Below are 20,530 nucleotides of genomic sequence, written 5' to 3' on the forward strand. Positions count from 1 at the left end.
CAGTAAAACCCCTGGTATCCAGCACCTATGGGGATTGGTAGACGCTGGATAAGTGTATTTGCTTGAAATTGTGTGTTGCACCAATTTTAAACTTTTGTATTTCTTTTACCTATTTTCATGATTTTTTTTGCCTGTTGCTTGAGGCTGCTGGTTGTTCGAATTCCAGATAACAGGAATTTTACTGTATCTACCTTTTCCCTTGTGATGTATGGCTAGTCTATTCCTTTAAACCGACTTGTATCAAATTTTTTATTTCTATGCTAATATCTTCCTTGCAATCAGTGAAGTGTGCTTGTTAACACGTGTTGAAGGGCATTGGGATGTTTTTGCTCTGTTAAAGCCACATCAGAAATGAGATCAAGAAAACAATGGTATTTGATAAATCGTCTCCTTTTATTGAACAGCATTGGGTTTCACCTGAGCTACAAAATTTCTGAAGGTTTAATTTACAAAGCAGGATAATTCCAAGAAACATACTGCACAACAGAGAGGTTTCTGAATCACCCAGAAGAGCATCCTCTTTCAAAACAGAAAAAAGTATTAAAAAGGTTGAAATGGAATAAACAGAATCAAGGCTTCCATACGGTCTGATTTTCTGAATTCGAAGTCACTTTAAGTGAATGAAAATCTAACGCAGCCATTTTTAACCTTTTATTGGCTATGGCCTCCTTGGGTCTCTGCTTGAGGTTTATGGGCCCCTTCCCTGTGAAACAGTCAAGTTTAGTTGGTTTCTTCTGTATTGCTCTACATTTTTTTAGGATTTCAGTCTATGCCCCTCCCCCAAATGTGCTGTGGCCCACAGGGGGACTGTATGGCTCCCATTAAGAATAGCTGGTCTAGGGCAAGGCAAAGTATCAGAATAAGGGAGTAACAAACAATCTGCTGGAGGAATCTGTGAGTGGAGCAGCATCAAAAAAGAATGGTCAATGTTTCAGGCTGGAACCCTTTATGAAGACCAAGTCAACCCACTGACAATCTCCAGTGGACTGCTGTTACTCTAGTTTCTGGCATTTGAAGTCTCCCATGTGTCTCAGTATGAGGGGGCTGAACATTTAGGATTTGCATGTTTTGTGTGTGAAACTTTGAAACTTTCCCGTGACAACTTTTGAATACTCTGATGTTGAAGATATTCAAAACAATAGATTTTTGATTTGATTTTGGATGATTGAAGGATACAGCGATCAGGGAGGTGGGCTAAGAGGATCAGCCGTGATCTTGTTAAACCATTAAACAAATTCAACAGGCTAAATGGTGTCTGTTTGTTCCACTTCTCATCCAAATCTAATTCATATGATCAGGAAATTATTTTCCATTAGCAGGCCATGAGGGTTTGCAGATTCTGGGGGAGCAACTGACTAGCACAGGGCACCAAAAAATGGGGATAACACCCACTTCCCCGAGAGGGAGAAGCAGAGGAGATGATCCAACAGGACAGTAACCATGGCAGCGGACCAGCAAGGGGTTCAGCGGTTGAAGGACCCACACAGGCTGCGGGCTGCTGGAGACTGGCTCATGGGAACCAGGTATTGGAGCTGGGATTTGAGAGGGTGAAGAAGGCAAGAAAGGTTCCCGAAGGGCTTCAGGCTGAAGGCTTCCTGACCATATTGGTTTGTATCTGGAGTTCAGGTTAATGATAGATCGAACAGTCTAGCAGCTGCAGAGGCTGTGGGAGCACTGGAGACAAATCAATAGACACTCAGTGACCTTTGCTTCACTTTTGTACTGTAAGGATCACTGGGCGGCTCTAATGGCGACTCTTTGCCTAACAACAGGCAGAAGGCAATTTTGTGTAATCTTCCATGTTGTGTACTATTACATGACAATAAGGGAATCTTAGAATTACTTCTACTGCTAAATTCATATCAAAGATGTGATATTGAATTGTTTGAACAGTGTGAAATGTGGCACAAGATCATATACAATTAAACAAAAATGAAGCGTGTTATAACACTTGGAACCTTTGAATTAAATGCAACAAAACAATTTATACAAGAGGTTTCACCTATATAAAGCTGTTATTTTACATGACCATAGAACTAAGCATAACAAACTAAACATAGCTTTACAAAAACTTGCAAAGTTATTGGTTGGTACATTGAGTCAGCCATACCTCTGCAAACCTTGTATGTTTTGTCCATTTCCCTTATCCCGATGAAGCAGTGATTCATGCTGCTTGACAGTTTTCTTTCATTTCTGTTCCTCAGGAGTAATCTCTTACTTTGAGACTGGCATGTGGACATCCCAAACCCAGGGAAACATGCAGTCTTTATCAAGCTGGTAAGAATTTTTATACACTTCAGTGACATAACCTCTTATCTTCTCCGCTCGGGAGTGTACAGGTCTAATCTGCTCAATCTCTTCCCATTTGACAATTCCTGGAATCAATCTAAATCTTGCACTCCTCTGTCACAAATATATCCTTCCTTACAATGTAGGTCATATGTGTATTGCAGATGTGGTGTTACCAAGACACTTTAATTAGAGCAAAATGTGTTTACTTCTGTGCTCAGAGGTCACTGCTTCACTTGCTCTCTAAATTGCATGCTCATCCTGTGTCTTAACTCTGTGATTCATATACAAGGACAGTCAGATCTCTCTGAACACCCAATGACTTTCAACCTCTCACTGTTTTAAAACTACTTTTCCTTTTTTTTCTGTCAGCGTAGATGACCTTGCAATTTTCCACATTAAATTCCATCTGCTATGTCTTTGCCCATTCACTTAGTTGCCTATATCCCCTGAAGACTCTCTCTCAAGCCAAACTCTAATTCAACTGTGTATTATCTCTATGTGCAAGTTGTACAATGTTTATGCATGTAGAAACAGTGAGGCAAATTGCCTATTAATTCTAATGTTTATTGAGCATACTTGGACAACAAAACGGATCCAAGTTTATTAATTCGGTCTTTAATTCTATGCAAGAGTAAAAAGAAAACTCTCCTTTTAATTCTCTATCAATAATCAATTGAAACAGGCCCTTTGGTCCACCATGTCTGCCCCGAATGTGCTGCCCAACTTAAATTAAAACTGCTACTTGCACACAATACCTATCCCTCCATTTTTATGCATCCATGTAGAGCAGCTATTCTTGACCATTATTGGCTATTCTCCCCCCCCCCCACAGGCCCACTTGCTTGAGAAGCAGTGAAGCTTTGGTTTCTTCTGTACTTTTCTCCTACTGACTACATTAAAAAAACATTTAAAAAATTGATATTACTTGAGGTGAAAAGAAAAAGCTTTTACTTAAATGTGTTGTGGCCCCTGGGGTGTCTCTGTTGAGAATGGCTGATCAAGAAGCCTTTTAAATGCTACTGTTGCATCTGCTTCTACCACTACCCCGGAAAGTGTTACAGGCATCCACCTCTCTGCATTAACACCACCCCCCGCCTCAACCAATAAATATATATCCTCTAGTAACTGTCATTCTCTAATGAAAGACTAAAAAATATACATGACACTCAATTTTTTAAAAATTGAATATCACCAGGATATTGGTTTTTTAAACCAATAAACTTCAGGGTCAAATCAACCAGCTACATTCCTTTATTACAGCTGCTCGCTGTTTCATCCTGTTGTTAAGTAATATCAGCGTGCACAATAAGAGAAATGTTAGAATTAAAACTTCTAGCTGAAGCGTACATGAATTCTCTCAATTGGATTGGGAAATCCAGTGTGAAGAGGCACTGAACTTAACATTAGAACCAGTGCTGAAACCAGAAAGTACATCTTCCCACCAAACTCTCACAGAAATCAGGAACTGTACAACTCAAAACATAGATGAGGCTGGGATTAGGGTGATAGGGATGGCAGGACAGTGATTCAGGGCCACTTTTCAAGTTGATTGTCAACAGTTTTATGAGGCAAGAGGTCTGGCCAACTAAAGTAAATTGTTGCAAGACTCTCTCCTGAATTCAGCTAGCTAATTAATCTAATGATAGAACAGTCTTTTTTTTAAATTTTTTTTTATTTTTCACGCTATGAACCATATTAACCAAAATACACACAATTGAATATACACAGTTTCATTTTCTCCCCTTTTCCCCCCTTCCTTCCCACCCCCCTCCAAACCCATTAAATGTTCAACATATACAATACAATAAGCCCATTAAACAATGTCATCACACAATGAAAATAAACAAGAAAATTGTGTCATCTACTTTTACACACTGGGTCAGTTCATTTAGTCTTCCATCATTTTAGGGGGTGGAGGTCCACGGTAGGCCCTCTCTGTTGTGTTCCATGTACGGTTCCCAAATTTGTTCGAATACTGTGACTTTATTTTTAAAATTATATATTATTTTTTCCAATGGAATACATTTATTCATTTCTTTGTACCATTGTTGTATTCTCAGGCTCTCTTCTGATTCCAGGTTGACATTATACATTTTTTTGCCACAGCTAAGGCTATCATAATAAATCTTTTTTGTGCTTCATCCAATTTGAGGCCTAATTCTTTATTTCTTATACTACTTAGAAGAAAGATCTCTGGATTTTTTGGTATGTTGCTTTTTGTGATTTTATTTAATACCTGATTTAGATCTTCCCAAAACTTTTCCACTTTCTCACATGCCCAAATTGCATGTACTGTTGTTCCCGTTTCCTTACAGTTGGGTCCCATTTATTTAACTTTTGGGGCGTGATATATAGCCTGTGTAACCAATTATATTGTATCATGCATAACCTCATGCTTTATTGTATTTCTCATAGTTCCGAAGCATAGCTTTTCCCATTTTTTATCTTTGTTTAGATCTTGTTCCCACTTTTGTTTGGGTTTACAGCTTATTTCATCGTTCTGTTTCTCTTGCAGCTTGATGTACATGTTTGTTATAAATCTTTTAATTATTATTGTGTCTGTCATCACATATTTAAAGCTGCTTCCTTCTAGTAACCTCAGCCTGCTTCCCAATTTGTCCTTTAAGTAGGTTTTCAGTTGGTGGTATGCAAACATTGTACCGTGAGTTAGACCATATTTGTACTTCATTTGTTCAAAAGATAATAAATTATTTCCCAAAAAACAATTTTCTATTCTTTTAATTCCTTTTCTCTCCCATTCTCTAAAGGAAAGGTTATCTATTGTGAAAGGGATTAGTTGATTTTGCGTCAATAATAATTTTGGTAGTTGGTAATTTGTTTTTTTCCTTTCTACGTGAATCTTCTTCCAAATGTTGAGTAAATGGTGCAGTACTGGTGATATTGCACCAGTTTTTCATCCTACTTATAAAATGTATGTTCAGGAACCATCTCCCCTATTTTATCTAGCTCTATCCTGGTCCAATCTGGTTTTTCCCTTGTTTGATAGATATCTTAATTGTGCTGCTCTATAATGATTCTTAAAGTTTGGTAGCTGCAAACTACCTTGTTTGTACCATTTTCTTAATTTATCTAGCGCTATCCTCGGTTTCCCCCCTTTCCATAAGAATTTCCTTATTATTTTCTTTAGCTCACTGAAGAATTTCTCTGTTAAGGGAATTGGTAACGATTGAAATAGGTATTGTATCCTTGGGAAGACATTCATTTTAATGCAATTTACCCTTCCAATGTTCTAAGTCATCTTGTAATTTCTTCATTAATGGCTGATAATGTAATTTGTATAGATGGCCTAGATTATTATCTAGTCTAATACCTAGGTATCGGATTGCTTGTGTTTGCCATTTAAATGGTGATTCTTTCTTAAACTTTGTGAAATCCGCATTATTCATTGGCATCGATTCACTTTTATTTGCATTGATCTTGTACCTCGATACTCCTTCAATGATATTTCTGGTTCTGTTACGTATACTATGATGTCATCTGCAAATAGACTGATTTTATATTCCTTCTCTTTTATTTTTATCCCTCTTATTTTATTTCCTGTTCTTATCAGTTCTGCCAATGGTTCTATAGCTAAAGCGAACAGTAAGGGAGATAGTGGACATCCCTGCCTAGTTGACCTGCTTAATTTAAATTGGTTCATTATATATCCATTTACTGTCATCTTCGCCATTGGACTCTGATATAATGCTTTAATCCAATTAATATATTTCTCTGGTAGGTTGAACCTCTGTAATACTTTGAATAAATAATTCCATTCTACCCTGTCAAAGGCTTTCTCTGCATCTAAAGCAACAGCCACTGTTGTCATCTTATTTCCTTATACTGCATGGATTAAGTTAATGAACTTACAGACATTGTCCGTTGTTCATCTTTTCTTAATAGATCTAGTTTTACTATTTTTGGTACATAGTCGGCCAATCTGTTTGCTAATAGTTTTGCTATTATTGTATAATCTGAGTTAAGTAGAGATATTGGTCATGATAGTCTTGATGGTGTGGTGGAAAGGGTTAACATTACCTAATGCAGAATGGGATACAGGCTTTTACGAGAAAGCTGAATTTAAAACTACTGATGCAAGCTGAGAGTGACCTTTAGAATAAGCAAGGTGGCAAGAGTTTCCAATAACAAGACATGAAGTCTTTAGGGAGATTGTGTCTAGAGTAAATTTGAACGTCCGTTAAGCAAGTTTTATTGCAATATTTTCATGATATATTCTGATTCAAATTGATCCTGAGTAAACTCTGATTAAACTAATCTTGTTAAAACACTAAAGTATTATATAAAAAAAACTTTGTTAACCCATTGAAAATTTCATCAGGCACTTCCGATTGAGATTTGTCAGACGCAATGAGAAATGCAAAAATAATTAGGCCAGCTTGTCTGTTTTCTACTGAAGTTCTCCCAGTGATATGTTAATAAACACTTGGAGCAAAACTTGAAGTCTGTCTTTGAGTTAATTTCTGAGACAGATGACCAGAATGGCCTTCTCCTGTTCCTAAAGAATAATTTTCTCTCCTAACCTTCCCATGTTTCTTATTAGGAAACATCTAATTCTGGTCCTCAAAAATAAGTGATCTTAGTAGAAATCTGTCATTTTCCCAACAGGCTACAGTTTTTCAGTTTACAAATTTACACATTGGTTAAATATTTTACATTTAACCTGGCAGTTCCTAACTTTTGCCTACATTTAATATTCATGTAAATTAAGTTTACAGAAAACTACAGAACACTGTCTGAAGTCATAACTACAAGATGGTTGGATTCTTGAAGCACCTTCCTACCCAAAGTCAACAAAAAAAAACACAGATGTTTAATTATATACTTAAATGGTATTTTTTATATCTAATTTAAAGTTTAAATAGCCCTTCCTGTGAACAGATGAAACTTTAACGTCTTATTGGAATATAATTTTAAATCAAAGTAAGTAACAAAGTAGGTAAGTATTTGTGGGAATAAAGATCCTTTGCCATCGAAGGCTGTGTCATTAGCTCTTTGTGCTTTGAACTTCAGTGACATTCTGCCAGACGTACAGATGTTCAGACAGGCTTTTGGAGGATACAATCAATCACTTGATGAAGGAGCCGCTTCACAGGCTGAGTCACTGCATAATGGACTGGGAGCATCACTTCCAATGGGGTACTCTGGATATAATACCTGTGATGAGATTACAAAGAGGAATCAAGTCAAGTCACCTTTATGAGTTTCCATGCTCACATGGTAAAGATGAGATAGTGTTTCTCCAGGACCATGGAGCATATTTACATATGCTTGGTGAAGACGACGTTACAATATGATCTGCATACACTATGGTGGATTGGACCACAGAAGACTTCAAAAAGTCACAATCAGGTCCATTCACAGGATCCAACCTCCAATCCAATGAGGTGCTGCTTCAAAACTTCATAAAGGGCCCCCTTCTCTCTGGTCACAACCTCTTCTCACTGCTACCTTTGAGAGAAAGACCAGCATCTTCAGGTTCAAGAAGTTTTTATCTAACAGTTATCAGGCTCTTGAATCTCCCCTTGGGACTACCCCAACACCACAATTGCAAAGTCACTTTTTTTGCACAAGGATTGCTTTTGTATTTATTGCTTCTTTTGAATACAATCACTGAATATACGCCATATATATATATGTTGAAACCATGTAAAGGTTGACCCCCTCCCCTTATTTTTGGACCTACTTGCCCAGCCAACTGAGCCCCTGACACCCCAAATGACGCAGATACTTGACTGAGCTGATGGTGGGGAGCTGGCTGATGGAGGACCTCAGTTTTCTTCAGGCTGACTTCCAGGCCAAACATTTTGGCAGTTTCCGCAAAGCAGGACGTCAAGCGCTGAAGAGCTGGCTCTGAATGGGCAACTAAAGCGGCATCATCTGCAAAGAGTAGTTCACGGACAAGTTTCTCTTGTGTCTTGGTGTGAGCTTGCAGGCGCCTCAGATTGAAGAGACTGCCATCCGTGCGGTACCGGATGTAAACAGCGTCTTCATTGTTGGGGTCTTTCATGGCTTGGTTCAGCATCATGCTGAAGAAGATTGAAAAGAGGGTTGGTGCGAGAACACAGCCTTGCTTCACGCCATTGTTAATGGAGAAGGGTTCAGAGAGCTCATTGCTGTATCTGACCCGACCTTGTTGGTTTTCGTGCAGTTGGATAATCATGTTGAGGAACTTTGGGGGACATCCGATGCGCTCTAGTATTTGCCAAAGCCCTTTCCTGCTCACCGCAGTCCAAAGTAGTCTGCGTGTAATAGTCAGCCCCCTAAATTTTACCCAAGAAATTAGTCCACAAAATTTGACTATTACATGGAATTTTTACGGTAAGTATACTACAGTAGTTGATTTTAGGTTTTTTTTTACAACTTACCTGTCCAGCTGCCACAAGTAAACATGGTGTATATGTATATTGTACAACATGCATGATGATTATTATTGGACATCGTACATGTTTAATATTTCAAATCTGTCCCTTGTTATGATTTGCTTTGCAGCTTTCTTTGGGCTGTGTCAAACACTGCCATTGACTCTCTACACACGTCCTTTATATCACCCAGTAAATCCCAGCTGTTTGGAAGGAAGATCTCCCATTGGAGGACAATACCAAGATGTATTTGCATTGGCTTTCATTAACCGAGGGATCAAGTTCCAAGAACCATGAGGTAATGTTACAGCTATACAAGACCTTGGTTAGACCCCACTTTGAATATTGTGTTCAGTTCTGGTTACCTCATTACAAGAAAGATGTGACTGTTTAGAGAGGGTGCAGAGGAGATTTAGGAGGATGGTGCCTGGATTGGAGAGCATGCCTGATGGAGGTGAGTTGAGTGAACAGTCTTTTCTCCTTGGGGAAACTTGATAGAGTTGTACTAGATGATGAGAGCATTGATCATGTGGATGGCTATGGGCTTTTCCCCAAGGCAGAAATGGCTAACATTTGATCAGGCGATATCAATAGAGAGAAATCAACATTGACTGTCAGAACATCCTTTAGCAGCCTACCAAATAAAACAGACATGTTTGTGTGAAGAGGGGCTGAAGGCTTTAAATGTCTTGGTCTTAGAGGTTATATATAAACCTTGAAAATGCTGCTATACGGAGGAGTCACGCGATGGAGTAGTGGCCGGACGGTGAACTCCAGCCCTCTCCAGAAAAGTCGGGAAAAACAAGAGAAAACACAAAGGCACAGAAATAAAAGTTACAGAAAAGTGAGTATAAAGGTGGAAAGAAGATGGCGACAAAAAAAGAAAAGTCGAAAGCAACGGTAAGAAGAGAGGAAGAGAAGACAAAGGAGGAAAAAGGTGAAGGCCTTACCTGTCCGAAGAGGCCCGCTGCGGAGAGAGAAACCCGCTCCCTCAGGTCGGTAAATAATGGACTACAAAAATGGCTCGCAGAGCCGAGTAAAAGTGCGCAACCGCGCATGCGCGAAGTTTCGCGCATGCGCGATGCGAATGAAAAAAAACACACCGACGGGAGGGGGGACCAGCTGGGGAGTCGATCTCCACAGCCGGCAACGACAGCTGCAGAACACCTGCAGCAAGAAGAGACCACAGAAGACAACAGAAACAAGAAAGAAGAGGAGGAAAGGGCAACAAAGAAACAACAGATGGCCAACCCAGAGGAAGAAGAAGAGGAAGAGTATGGTGAAATAGAAGAAGAAAAGAGAGGCAAGGTAAAGGATATACTTGCTCTTATTAGAGGATACATGGAATCATTTAAAGAATGGCAAACACAGGAATTTAAGGATTTAAGAAAAAGAATAAACAACACAGAAGAGAAAATAAATAAAATGGAGATGACCTTAACAGAAATGGGAAAGAAAATGGACAAGATGGAAGAGCGGGCAGTAGCAGCAGAAATGGAGGTAGAAGACTTAAAAAAGAAATTGGAGAAATCTAATAAAAAAACTAAAGAGACACAAGAACTACTAGCTCAAAAAATAGATACAATGGAAAACCATAACAGAAGAAATAACATAAAGATAGTGGGCCTTAAGGAAGATGAAGAAGGCAAGAATATGAGGGAGTTTATAAAAGAGTGGATCCCTAAGACCCTAGGATGTCCAGAACTACAGCAAGAATTGGAAATAGAAAGGGCACATAGAGTATTGGCCTCTAAACCACAACCACAACAAAAACCAAGATCTATTGTAGTAAAATTCCTAAGATATACTACAAGAGAAAAGGTACTGGAGAAGACAATGGAAAAAGTAAGAGAGGGCAACAAACCACTGGAGTATAAAGGGCAAAAAATCTTCATTTATCCAGATATAAGTTTTGAACTCCTAAAGAAGAGAAAAGAGTTCAATACAGCAAAGGCGATTTTATGGAAGAAAGGGTATAAATTTATACTAAAGCATCCAGCGGTATTGAAAATATTTATTCCAGGACAACAAAACAGACTATTCTCGGATCCAGAAGAAGCACGAAAATTTGCAGAACAATTACAAAAATAGACTGAGGGAGGAAGACGGGTAATGAGAGTTAAGATGATCACAATTGATATGTATGTGGGTAAAGACAAAAATAGACTGAGGGATGAAGACGGGTAATGAGAGTAAAAATGATCACGATTGATATGTATGCGGGTAAAGAGGTATAAGAGTGAATAGAGACAAGGAGCATACGTGAATGTATCTGTACTTAGAGGAAAATATAGATAGTATAGACAAGAATTAATAAGGGAAGGTAATGGAATAGAGAGAATAAGGAGGGAATTAAAAGAGTGACCTTTGTGACATATGAAAAGTGAAATCTTTTCTGGGGGAGGCGGGGTGGGGGGAAATAGCGGTCACTGCAAAATCAGTTGACGCTTGCGAGTGGATTCGCAAATCCAAATGGAGAGGGGAGATGTGGTTGTCCGACAAGGGATAAAGGACAACTCAGGAGGTGAATGGGAGATTGGGAATAAATAAGATAGAAATAGGAGAATAAGGAAAATGTTGGATGTTGTAGGAATGTTGTCTTATAAAGAGTTGAAAATAAGAAAACAGAAATGGAAAAGGAGGAAAGGTAATGATGGAAAAACGGAAAGAGAAGATAAACAAAATATAAAAGGGCTACGCTGAACTATATGTCTTTAAATATTAATGGAATACATAACCAAATTAAAAGGAATAAACTACCAAATTTAAATGAATAAATGTATTCCATTAGAAAAAATAACATATTGGTTAAGAAATAATATTGAAATATTCAAACAAGTATAGGAGCCTTACATTAAATACAATAGCGAAAACCTACCGGGGACAAACATTACCTAAGTTGATGGAAGGAGAAGGAAAGAAAAGAATGGACTCAGTAGAATTTCTGGTGTAATTTTGTTGAATGACAACATTGTCTGACTGGATTAATGCAACCTAGATTGTATACCTAAAATGGATGAGAGGGGGGGTGGGGGGGGTGGTTTGGGAGGAAAGGGGGGGGGGGAGAAAAAGTCACTGTATATGTGTGAAAAAGAAATTGTGTATATCATGGCTAATGTGATTTATGGTGTGAAAAATAAAAAAAATTAAAAAAAAAAAAAATGCTGCTATACACAGTGGGTCAAGTGTAATGTGGATTGTGGAGGGTCATGTGGCCTCTCAGTCTGAAACCTAGTCGGAAATTACATCATCTGCCAATCAAGTTTGAACTCTGTCCACCCATTAGTGCATACCTGACCATTGGCCCCTTTAAATCACTTAGTGATTACCTGTGTTGGAGTCCCCAGCTTACTGCACTTTTTAAGCCCACCATGTGCAGCTGACCAGAGTCTTTGCTCCTTGGCCCTGACTACAAATGCTACTCCACATTAGATCGTGAACTATGAACATCACAGGAGAAGTCATTGGTAAGGTGTGCACTACACTGAGAGTGGGACTGTAGCTGCACCCCAAAGAGAGAGTGTGTGGTCCCTGTTTTATAAGAATGTGCTAGCAACCAAATATTAGGCAGCCACTGGTATCAGAGATCGCTGTATCCAATGTGAATGCCTATATAATTTTAGAATCAAGTGTTGCTTTGCATCTTCTCCATTACAATTTCCCCGTTGGTACAATAAAGATCATTCTTTGTTTATTAGCCTGTGTTTGGACTCACTGAACCTGACATAAATCTCATGTAATGGTCAAGTTCACATCAACTGAATGGCCTCCTGTGCTGGAAAAAAATGCATAGTTCTAAGGAAATGAGCCTGGAGATGTCACTTCTGTTCTTGCATGCAAAATGATTGAAAGTCAACATCAGGTGCAATTTGAAATTTCCATTTTCAGAGATTCAACTCGTTAACTACAAAAAAGTAATTCTTCCTCCTTTTCCATTCATTGAGTGGAAAAGGGGAAGGCCCACGAGCAAGGAGACGTATGGCAGCCTCTCCTTACCTGAATTCCTCGCTGTATTTATTCCTGACATGCTCTGCCAAGCTGCTGCCATACTGAACGCAGGTGTTGAGGATGTAGAATTGTTGGAAGAAAAGCAACGCCTCAGTGGGGGTCATGAGATGAAATGGAGGCAGGACCATCTTAATAATGCGCTTCATCATATGGTCGATGAAAAATAACTGCAACAGAAACGTACAACAGAACTCAAGGAACAGAATGATAAAGAAAGGCACCAAGTCAAGAATCTGTGTTATTGACCAGAACAGCACATTTCTCCAAGTAGAGTCCCTGTGGAGAGGGTGTAGAAAGTTGGGAATATCTCAGTGAAATATCAATGGTTAGATTTTAAGGAAAATACATGTCAGCATCCCCTCCCTTTGCTATTTTTAATTTGTGTTTCTGAATTAGAGATACAGCCCTTCCAGCCCACGAACCACTGCCCAAATGTGACTAATTAGCCTTCTAAGCCCATACATCTTTGGAACATTGGAGAAAACACTGGAGCGCCCAGAGGAAACTCGTGCGGTCACGGGGAGAGTGTATAAACTCCTTACAGACGACATCGGATTTGAACCAAGGTCTCTGACGCTGTAATAGTGTTGTGCTAACCACTTCACTAACTGTGCTGCCTGTTCATTACTACTACTCCCAGCTTCCCTCTAAATATTATCTCAATAACATTAAAGCCCACCTGGTCGACCGCAGGAACATCTGCACCAAGACATTGCAGGGTGTGGAGACGAAAGCAAGTGGGAAAATGAGGGTACCACTTATCCTGCCTGGGATAAGTATTTTTAAAATTTTTTTTATTTAATTTAATTGTTTGCATCATTACATGAAAAAAAATGAATAAAACATTAATCAAATATCCATAGCCAATGAGATAAAAAAACTTTTATAGTTTTCTCCCCATCCCCCCTCCCACCCAAAAGTAAGAAAAGAAACACCTACCTCTTAATATACAATAATATTAGCATAGAAAATTATTAATTAAGAGGAGTGGATAAGATAAAAGAGGTGGATGGAAAATTATCCATAAAATCCATATATGGTTTCCAAATACTATAAAAAATTTCAACTCTATTCCTTAAACTATATGTAATTTTTTCTAAAGGTTTACAATTTTGTATCTCATTATACCATCTGCTTAATAACACTTCTCTCTCATCTTTCCTTGATATCGCCATACATTTCTTTGCAGTTGCTATTGCAAAACTTAAATATGTTTCTTGGTATTTGTCCAATTTCAATTTTATATCCTTTTCATAAATATCTCAAAGTAAAAATATTCTTGGATCCTCTGGTATCTTTATCTTCAGAATTTGCCCTAATAGTAAACTCAGTTCACTCTAAAACCTTTCCACTTTTTCACAGGACCACCTGAATGCAAAAAAGTCACTATTTCTTTCACACATTCAAAACACTTATTTGAATACTTAGGATTAAGTCCATTTAACTTACATGGAGTATAATACAACTGATGAAGAAAGTTATATTGAACCATTTGATAGGTAACATTTACTGTATTTGTAACACTTTCATAATTTTGACTAAATCTCCTGAATTTGTGTATTTAAATCTTTCTCCCATTGGATTTTTGATTTATATAAATCTTTTTTCTTTACAGTCTCTTGTAATTTTATATACATATTAATAATAAATTTATTAACAACAAATGTATCTGTTATTATATCTTCAAATTGATCCTATTACTCTATCATCACTGGCTTGAGATGCTGAACCTTCCCCAAAAGCACAATGGGAGCCATTTCATAGGACAGTGGTTGTTCAAGGAAACTCACCATCCTATTTCAAGAGGAATGAGCATTGAGAGGAGTCACGTGATGGAGTAGTGGCCGGTCAGGGAACTCTCCGGAAAAGCTTAAAAAAAACACACAAAACACAAAGGCACAAACATCAAAATTAAAACAAAGTGAAAGTAAAAGTGGGAAGAAAATGGCAGCGAAGAAAGAAAAGTCGAAAGCAACGGGAAGAAGAGAAGAAGAAAGAACGTCAGAAGAAGAAGGTGAAGGCCTTACCTATCCAAGGAGGCCCGCCGCGGAGAGAGGAGCCCGCTCCCTAAGGTCAGTTGAAGTCCCGAGCTCGGGACTACAAAAATGGCTCGCGGAGCCAAGCAAAAGTGCGCAACCGCGCATGACAAAAAAAAAACACTGACGGGAGGGGGGACCAGCTGAGGAGTCTATCTCCACAGCTGAGAATGACAGCTGCAATACAACAACAGGAAGAGAACATAGAAAATAACGAGAACAAGAAGAGAGTAAAAAGAAAACAAGGAAACAACAGATGACCAACCCAGAGGAAGAAGAACATAGAGAAATGGAAGAAGGGAAAGGCAAGACAATGGATATTTTTTTTAAAGAATATATGGAATCAATAAAAGAATGGCAATTACAAGAATTTAGTGAAATAAAAAGAATTAAAAGTGCAGAAGAAAAAATGAATAGATTAGAGATGGTCATGTCAGATATAGGAAAAAGAGTGGACAAGGTGGAAGAATGAGAAACAGCCGTAGAAATGGAAGTAGAGGACTTAAAAAAGAAATTAGAAGAATCTAATAAAAAAGTTAAAGAGACACAAGAGCTGTTAGCTCAGAAGATAGATATAATGGAAAATTATAATAGAAGAAATAATATAAAGATAGTGGGCCTTAAGGAAGATGAAGAAGGCAAGAATATGAGAGAATTTATAAAAGATTGGATCCCCAGGGTCCTAGGAAGACCAGAATTACAGGAAGAAATGGAAATAGAAAGGGCACATAGAACATTAGCCCCGAAACCACAGCCACAACAAAAACCAAGATCCATTTTAGTAAAATTCCTAAGATATACAACAAGAGAAAATATATTGGAGAAAGCAATGAAGAAAATAAGAGAAGACAAAAAGCCACTGGAATACAAAGGTCAAAAAAAATTTTTCTATCCAGACATAAGTTTTGAACTCCTGAAGAAGAGAAAGGAGTTTAATACAGCAAAAGCGATCCTATGGAAAAAAGGATATAAATTTATGCTAAAGTACTCAGAGGTACTTAAAATAGTTATTCCAGGGCAGCAAAACAGACTATTCTCGGATCCGGAGGAAGCACGAAAATTTGCAGAACAACTACAAAACAGGCAGAGAGATGAAGACATGTAACAAGAGTAAAAATGACCACGAACTATATGTATGTGTGTATATGGGTGTGTGTGTGTGTGTATGTACATATGTGTGTACATGAGTGTATCCGTATTTAAAGGAAAATATATAGAGTATAGATAAGAATTAATAAGGGAAAGAAAGGGAAGAGAGGAAGTAAGGAAGGAATTAAGAGAGTGACCTTTGTTATATATCAAAATTAAAATCTTTTCTGGGGGGGCTGGGTGGGGAGGAGATAGTGGGGTTAAAGAAATTTTAGATAGGAGAATAAGGGAAATGTTTGATGTTTTAGAAATGTTGTCTTATAAAGTGTTCAAAACAAGAAAGCAGAAATGGATAAGAAGGAAAGGTGATGATGAGGAAACGGAAAGGAAAGATAAACAAAGTATGAAATGGGTACGTTGAACTATATGACTTTAAATATTAACGGAATACATAACCAAATCAAAAGGAAGAAACTGCTAAATTTACTGAAAAAAGAAAAAATTGATATAGCATTCGTGCAAGAAACACATTTAACTGAAATGGAGCACAAGAAATTAAAGAGAGATTGGGTAGGACATGTAACAGCAGCGTCATATAATTCAAAAGCTAGAGGAGTAGCTATATTAATCAGTAAAAATGTACCAATTAAAATAGAAGAGGAAATAATAGAACCAGCAGGGAGATATGTAATGATAAAATGTCAGATATATTCGGAGTTTTGGAATTTACTCAATGTATATTCACCTAACGAAGAAGATCAAAAATTTATGCAAGATATTTTTTTGAAGATAGCAGACACGCAAGGGAGCATACTAATAGGAGGGGATTTCAACCTTAATTTGGATTGAAACATGGATAAAACTGGGAAAAAAATTAACAGAAATAACAAAGTAACCAAATTTATAATTAAATCGATGCAAGAAATGCAACTTTTGGATATATGGAGGAAACAACACCCAAAGGAAAAGGAATATTCATATTATTCGGGTAGACATAAAACATACTCAAGAATAGACCTATTCCTGTTATCAGCTCGTATGCAAGACAGAGTAAGAAAAACAGAATATAAAGCTAGAATATTATCGGACCACTCATCCCTGATATTGACAATAGAGTTAGAGGACATCCCTCCAAGAATGTATAGATGGAGATTAAACTCCATGCTCCTTAAAAGCCAGGATTTTAGAGAATTAATTGAAAGACAAATTAAAATGTACTTTGAAATAAATACGGAATCAGTGAAAGATAAGTTTATACTATGGGACGCAATGAAAGCGTTCATCAGAGGGCAAATAATGAGTTATGTAACCAAGATGAAGAAGGACTACAATCAGGAAACAGAGCAGTTGGAAAGGGAAATAGTAAATATAGAAAAAGAATTAGCAATGAAGGAAGACACAACTAAAAGAAGAGAATTGGCAGATAAAAAATAAAATATGAAACACTACAAACATATAAGGTGGAGAAGAACATAATGAAGACAAAACAAATATTATGAACTAGGAGAAAAAACACAAAATTCTAGCATGGCAGCTTAAGACAGAACAAACTAAGAGAATGGTATTGGCATCAAGGAAAAAAGACAAACAAATCACATATCATCCAACGGAGATCAATGAAAACTTTAGAGAATTCTACGAACAATTATACCAAACTGAAAACGAAGGGAAAGAAGACAAAATAGATGAATTTTTAACTAAAATTGAACTACCAAAATTACAAATAGAGGAACAAAATAAATTAACAGAACCATTTGAAATAGTAGAAATACAAGAGATAATAAAAAAACTACCAAATAATAAAACACCAGGAGAGCATGGATTCCCAATAGAATTCTATAAAACATTTAAAGATTTATTAATTCCTCCCCTCCTGGAAGTAATCAACCAGATTGACAAAACACAAAGCTTACCAGATTCATGCAAAACAGCAATAATTACAGTAATACCAAAGACGGAACCATCCACTCGCACCAGCGTCATATAGACCAATATCTTTACTTAACACAGATTATAAGATAATAGCTAAACTATTAGCAAACAGATTAGCCGACTATGTACCAAAAATAGTAAATCTAGACCAAACTGGATTTATTAAAAAAAGATGAACAACAGACAATATTTGTAAATTTATTAACTTAATTCATGCAGTAGAAGGGAATAAAGCTCCAACAGTAGCAGTTGCTTTAGACGCAGAGAAGGCCTTTGACAGAGTAGAATGGAATTATTTATTCAAAGAATTACAAAAATTCAGTTTACCAGAGAAGTATATTAATTGGATTAAAGCATTATATAAGGGGCCATTGGCGAAAGTGACAGTAAATGGATATATATCAAAGCAATTTAACTTAAGCAGATCAACAAGGCAGGGATGCCCACTATCACCCTTATTGTTCGCGTTAGCTATAGAACCACTAGCAGAATTGAAAAGAACAGAAAATAAAATAAAAGACAAGGAATATAAAATCAGTTTATTTGCAGATGACGTTATAGTATACTTAACAGAACCAGAAATATCAATAAAAGAATTACATAAGAAATTGAAGGAATATGGAGAAGTGTCGGGTTACAAGATTAACGCAAATAAAAGTGAAGCAATGCCAATGAATAATGCGGATTTCTCAAAATTTAAGAAAGAATCACCATTCAGATGGCAAATGCAAGCAATACGATACCTAGGTATACAAATAAATAAAAACCTCGGCCATCTATATAAACTCAATTATTATCCACTAATGAAAAAAATTACAGGACGACTTAGAGCATTGGAAAGACTTACCACTAACACTAATAGGAAGGATAAATTGTATTAAAATGAACATTTTCCCAAGGATACAATACCTATTTCAGGCATTGCCAATACACTTGACGGAGAAATTCTTCAAGGAGTTAAAGAAAATAATAAGGAAATTTTTATGGAAAGGGGGGAAACCGAGGATAGCACTATATGAATTAACAGAATTATATAAAAAAGGAGGCTTACAACTGCCAAACTTTAAAAATTATTATAGAGCCACACAATTAAGATACCTATCAGATTTTTATCAAACAAGGGAAAAGCCAGATTGGACTAGATTAGAACTAGATAAAATAGGGGAGAAGATACCTGAACATATATAAATGGGATGAAAAATTGGTACAACGTAGGCATTCTCCAGTATTACATCATCTGCTCAATATTTGGAAGAAGATTCATGTAGAAAGGAATAAAACAAATTACCAATTACCAAAACTAATACTGACGCAAAATCAGCTAATCCCTTTTACAATAGATAACCTTTCCTTTAGAGAATGGGAGAAAAAAGGGATTAAAAGAATAGAAAATTGCTTTTCAGGAAATAAATTATTATCCTTTGAACAAATGAAGGATAAATATAATATAACTCAAGATACAGTGTTGGCATACTACCAACTGAAATCCTAACTGAAGGACAAATTGGGAAGCAGTCTGAGGTTACCAGAGGGAAGTAATTTTGAATATGTGATTACAGACACAATGATAATCAAAAAATTTATAACAAACATGTATATTAAACTACAAGAAAAGGAGAATGAGGAAACAAATGGTAAAACTAAAGAAAAATGGGAACAAGATCCAAACATAAAGATAAAGAAGGAAACATGGGAGAAGTTATGCTCTGGAACTATGAGAAATACAATAAACACGAGGTTACGTATGATACAATATAACTGGATACACAGGCTATACATTACACCTCAAAAGTTAAATAAATGGGACCCAACAGTATCTGACAGATGTTTTTGCTGTAAAAAGGAAATGGGAACAACAATTCATGCAATTTGGACATGTGAGAAAGTGAAAATATTTTGGGAAGATCTAAACCAGATATTAAATAAAATCACAAAAAGCAATATACCAAAAAACCCAGAGATCTTCCTCCTAAGTAACATAAAAAACAAAGAATTTGGAATTGATTTGGATGGTGCACAAAAAAGATTTGTTAGGATAGCCCTAGCTGTAGCAAAAAAATGTATTATGTCAGCCTGGAAATTTGAAGATAACTTGAGAATACAACAATGGTATATAGAAATGAATAAATGTATTCCATTAGAATAAATAACATCTAATTTAAGAAATAATATTACAATATTTGAACAAATATGGGAGCCATACATGAAACACAATAGAGAAAACCTACCGGGGACATCTGCCACCTAAAATGACAGAAGGAGAAGGAAATGAAAAGACATTGACTCAGTGGAACTTCTTGTTTATTTTTATTGAGTGACAACATTGTTTGACGGGTTTAATGTATCTTAGATTCTGAACTTTGAATGAATGGGAGGGGAGGTAGGGAGGGTGGGATGGGAAGAGGGAGGGGAGGGAGAAAATGACTGTATATATTTGAAAAGAAAAATGTATGCATCTTGATCAATGTGGTTTATAGTGTGAAAAATAAAAAAAATTAAAAAAAAAGGAATGTGCATTGGGCAATAAATGGCCCTCCAATGGATGCCCTATTTCATGAAGAAGTAATAGGATCATCGAGCACAGGAACAGCCCATCCTATCCATTCTGACCACGATGTACATCTACACTGGTCCTGTAGTTGACCCCCATTAACATGTACCTGTCCAAATGCCTTTTAAACATGAATCATTGCACCTCCCTCCACCACCACCCTGTGTGAGAAACCTACCCCTCAGAAGTTCTGTAAATTTCTCCCCTCGCATCTTAAATCTTTGCCCCCTTAGTTCTAGACT

At 37.0% G+C, this 20,530-nt stretch overlaps 2 protein-coding genes across 11 annotated transcripts in view; one reads left to right on the forward strand and one right to left on the reverse strand.

Annotated features, from left to right (window-relative positions):
- xpot (exportin, tRNA (nuclear export receptor for tRNAs)) overlaps window positions 1-20,530 on the forward strand; it is a 147,151-nt gene that overhangs the window by 5,893 nt on the left and 120,728 nt on the right. For 2 of the 7 annotated variants that reach the window (XM_069904223.1, XM_069904222.1), the window contains exons 3-4: window positions 2,205-2,277; window positions 8,803-8,970. The gene's annotated coding sequence lies outside the window, so the exon portion shown is untranslated. The remainder of the gene's footprint in view (window positions 1-2,204; window positions 2,278-8,802; window positions 8,971-20,530) is intronic. The other 5 variants (XM_069904221.1, XM_069904220.1, XM_069904227.1 and 2 more) reach the window with 3 other exon arrangements.
- The window catches only part of c11h12orf56 (chromosome 11 C12orf56 homolog), a 65,804-nt gene continuing 52,479 nt past the window's right edge, over window positions 7,206-20,530 (reverse strand). For all 4 annotated transcript variants that reach the window (XM_069904233.1, XM_069904232.1, XM_069904231.1 and 1 more), the window contains 2 exons: window positions 12,669-12,847; window positions 7,206-7,467 (listed from right to left, as the gene is read on the reverse strand). In XM_069904233.1, coding sequence (XP_069760334.1) covers window positions 7,350-7,467; window positions 12,669-12,847 — 297 coding nt within the window. In that variant the 3' untranslated portion in view covers window positions 7,206-7,349. The remainder of the gene's footprint in view (window positions 7,468-12,668; window positions 12,848-20,530) is intronic.

The sequence above is a fragment of the Narcine bancroftii genome, chromosome 11, assembly GCF_036971445.1.
Source record: "Narcine bancroftii isolate sNarBan1 chromosome 11, sNarBan1.hap1, whole genome shotgun sequence".
Lineage (NCBI taxonomy): Eukaryota > Metazoa > Chordata > Chondrichthyes > Torpediniformes > Narcinidae > Narcine > Narcine bancroftii.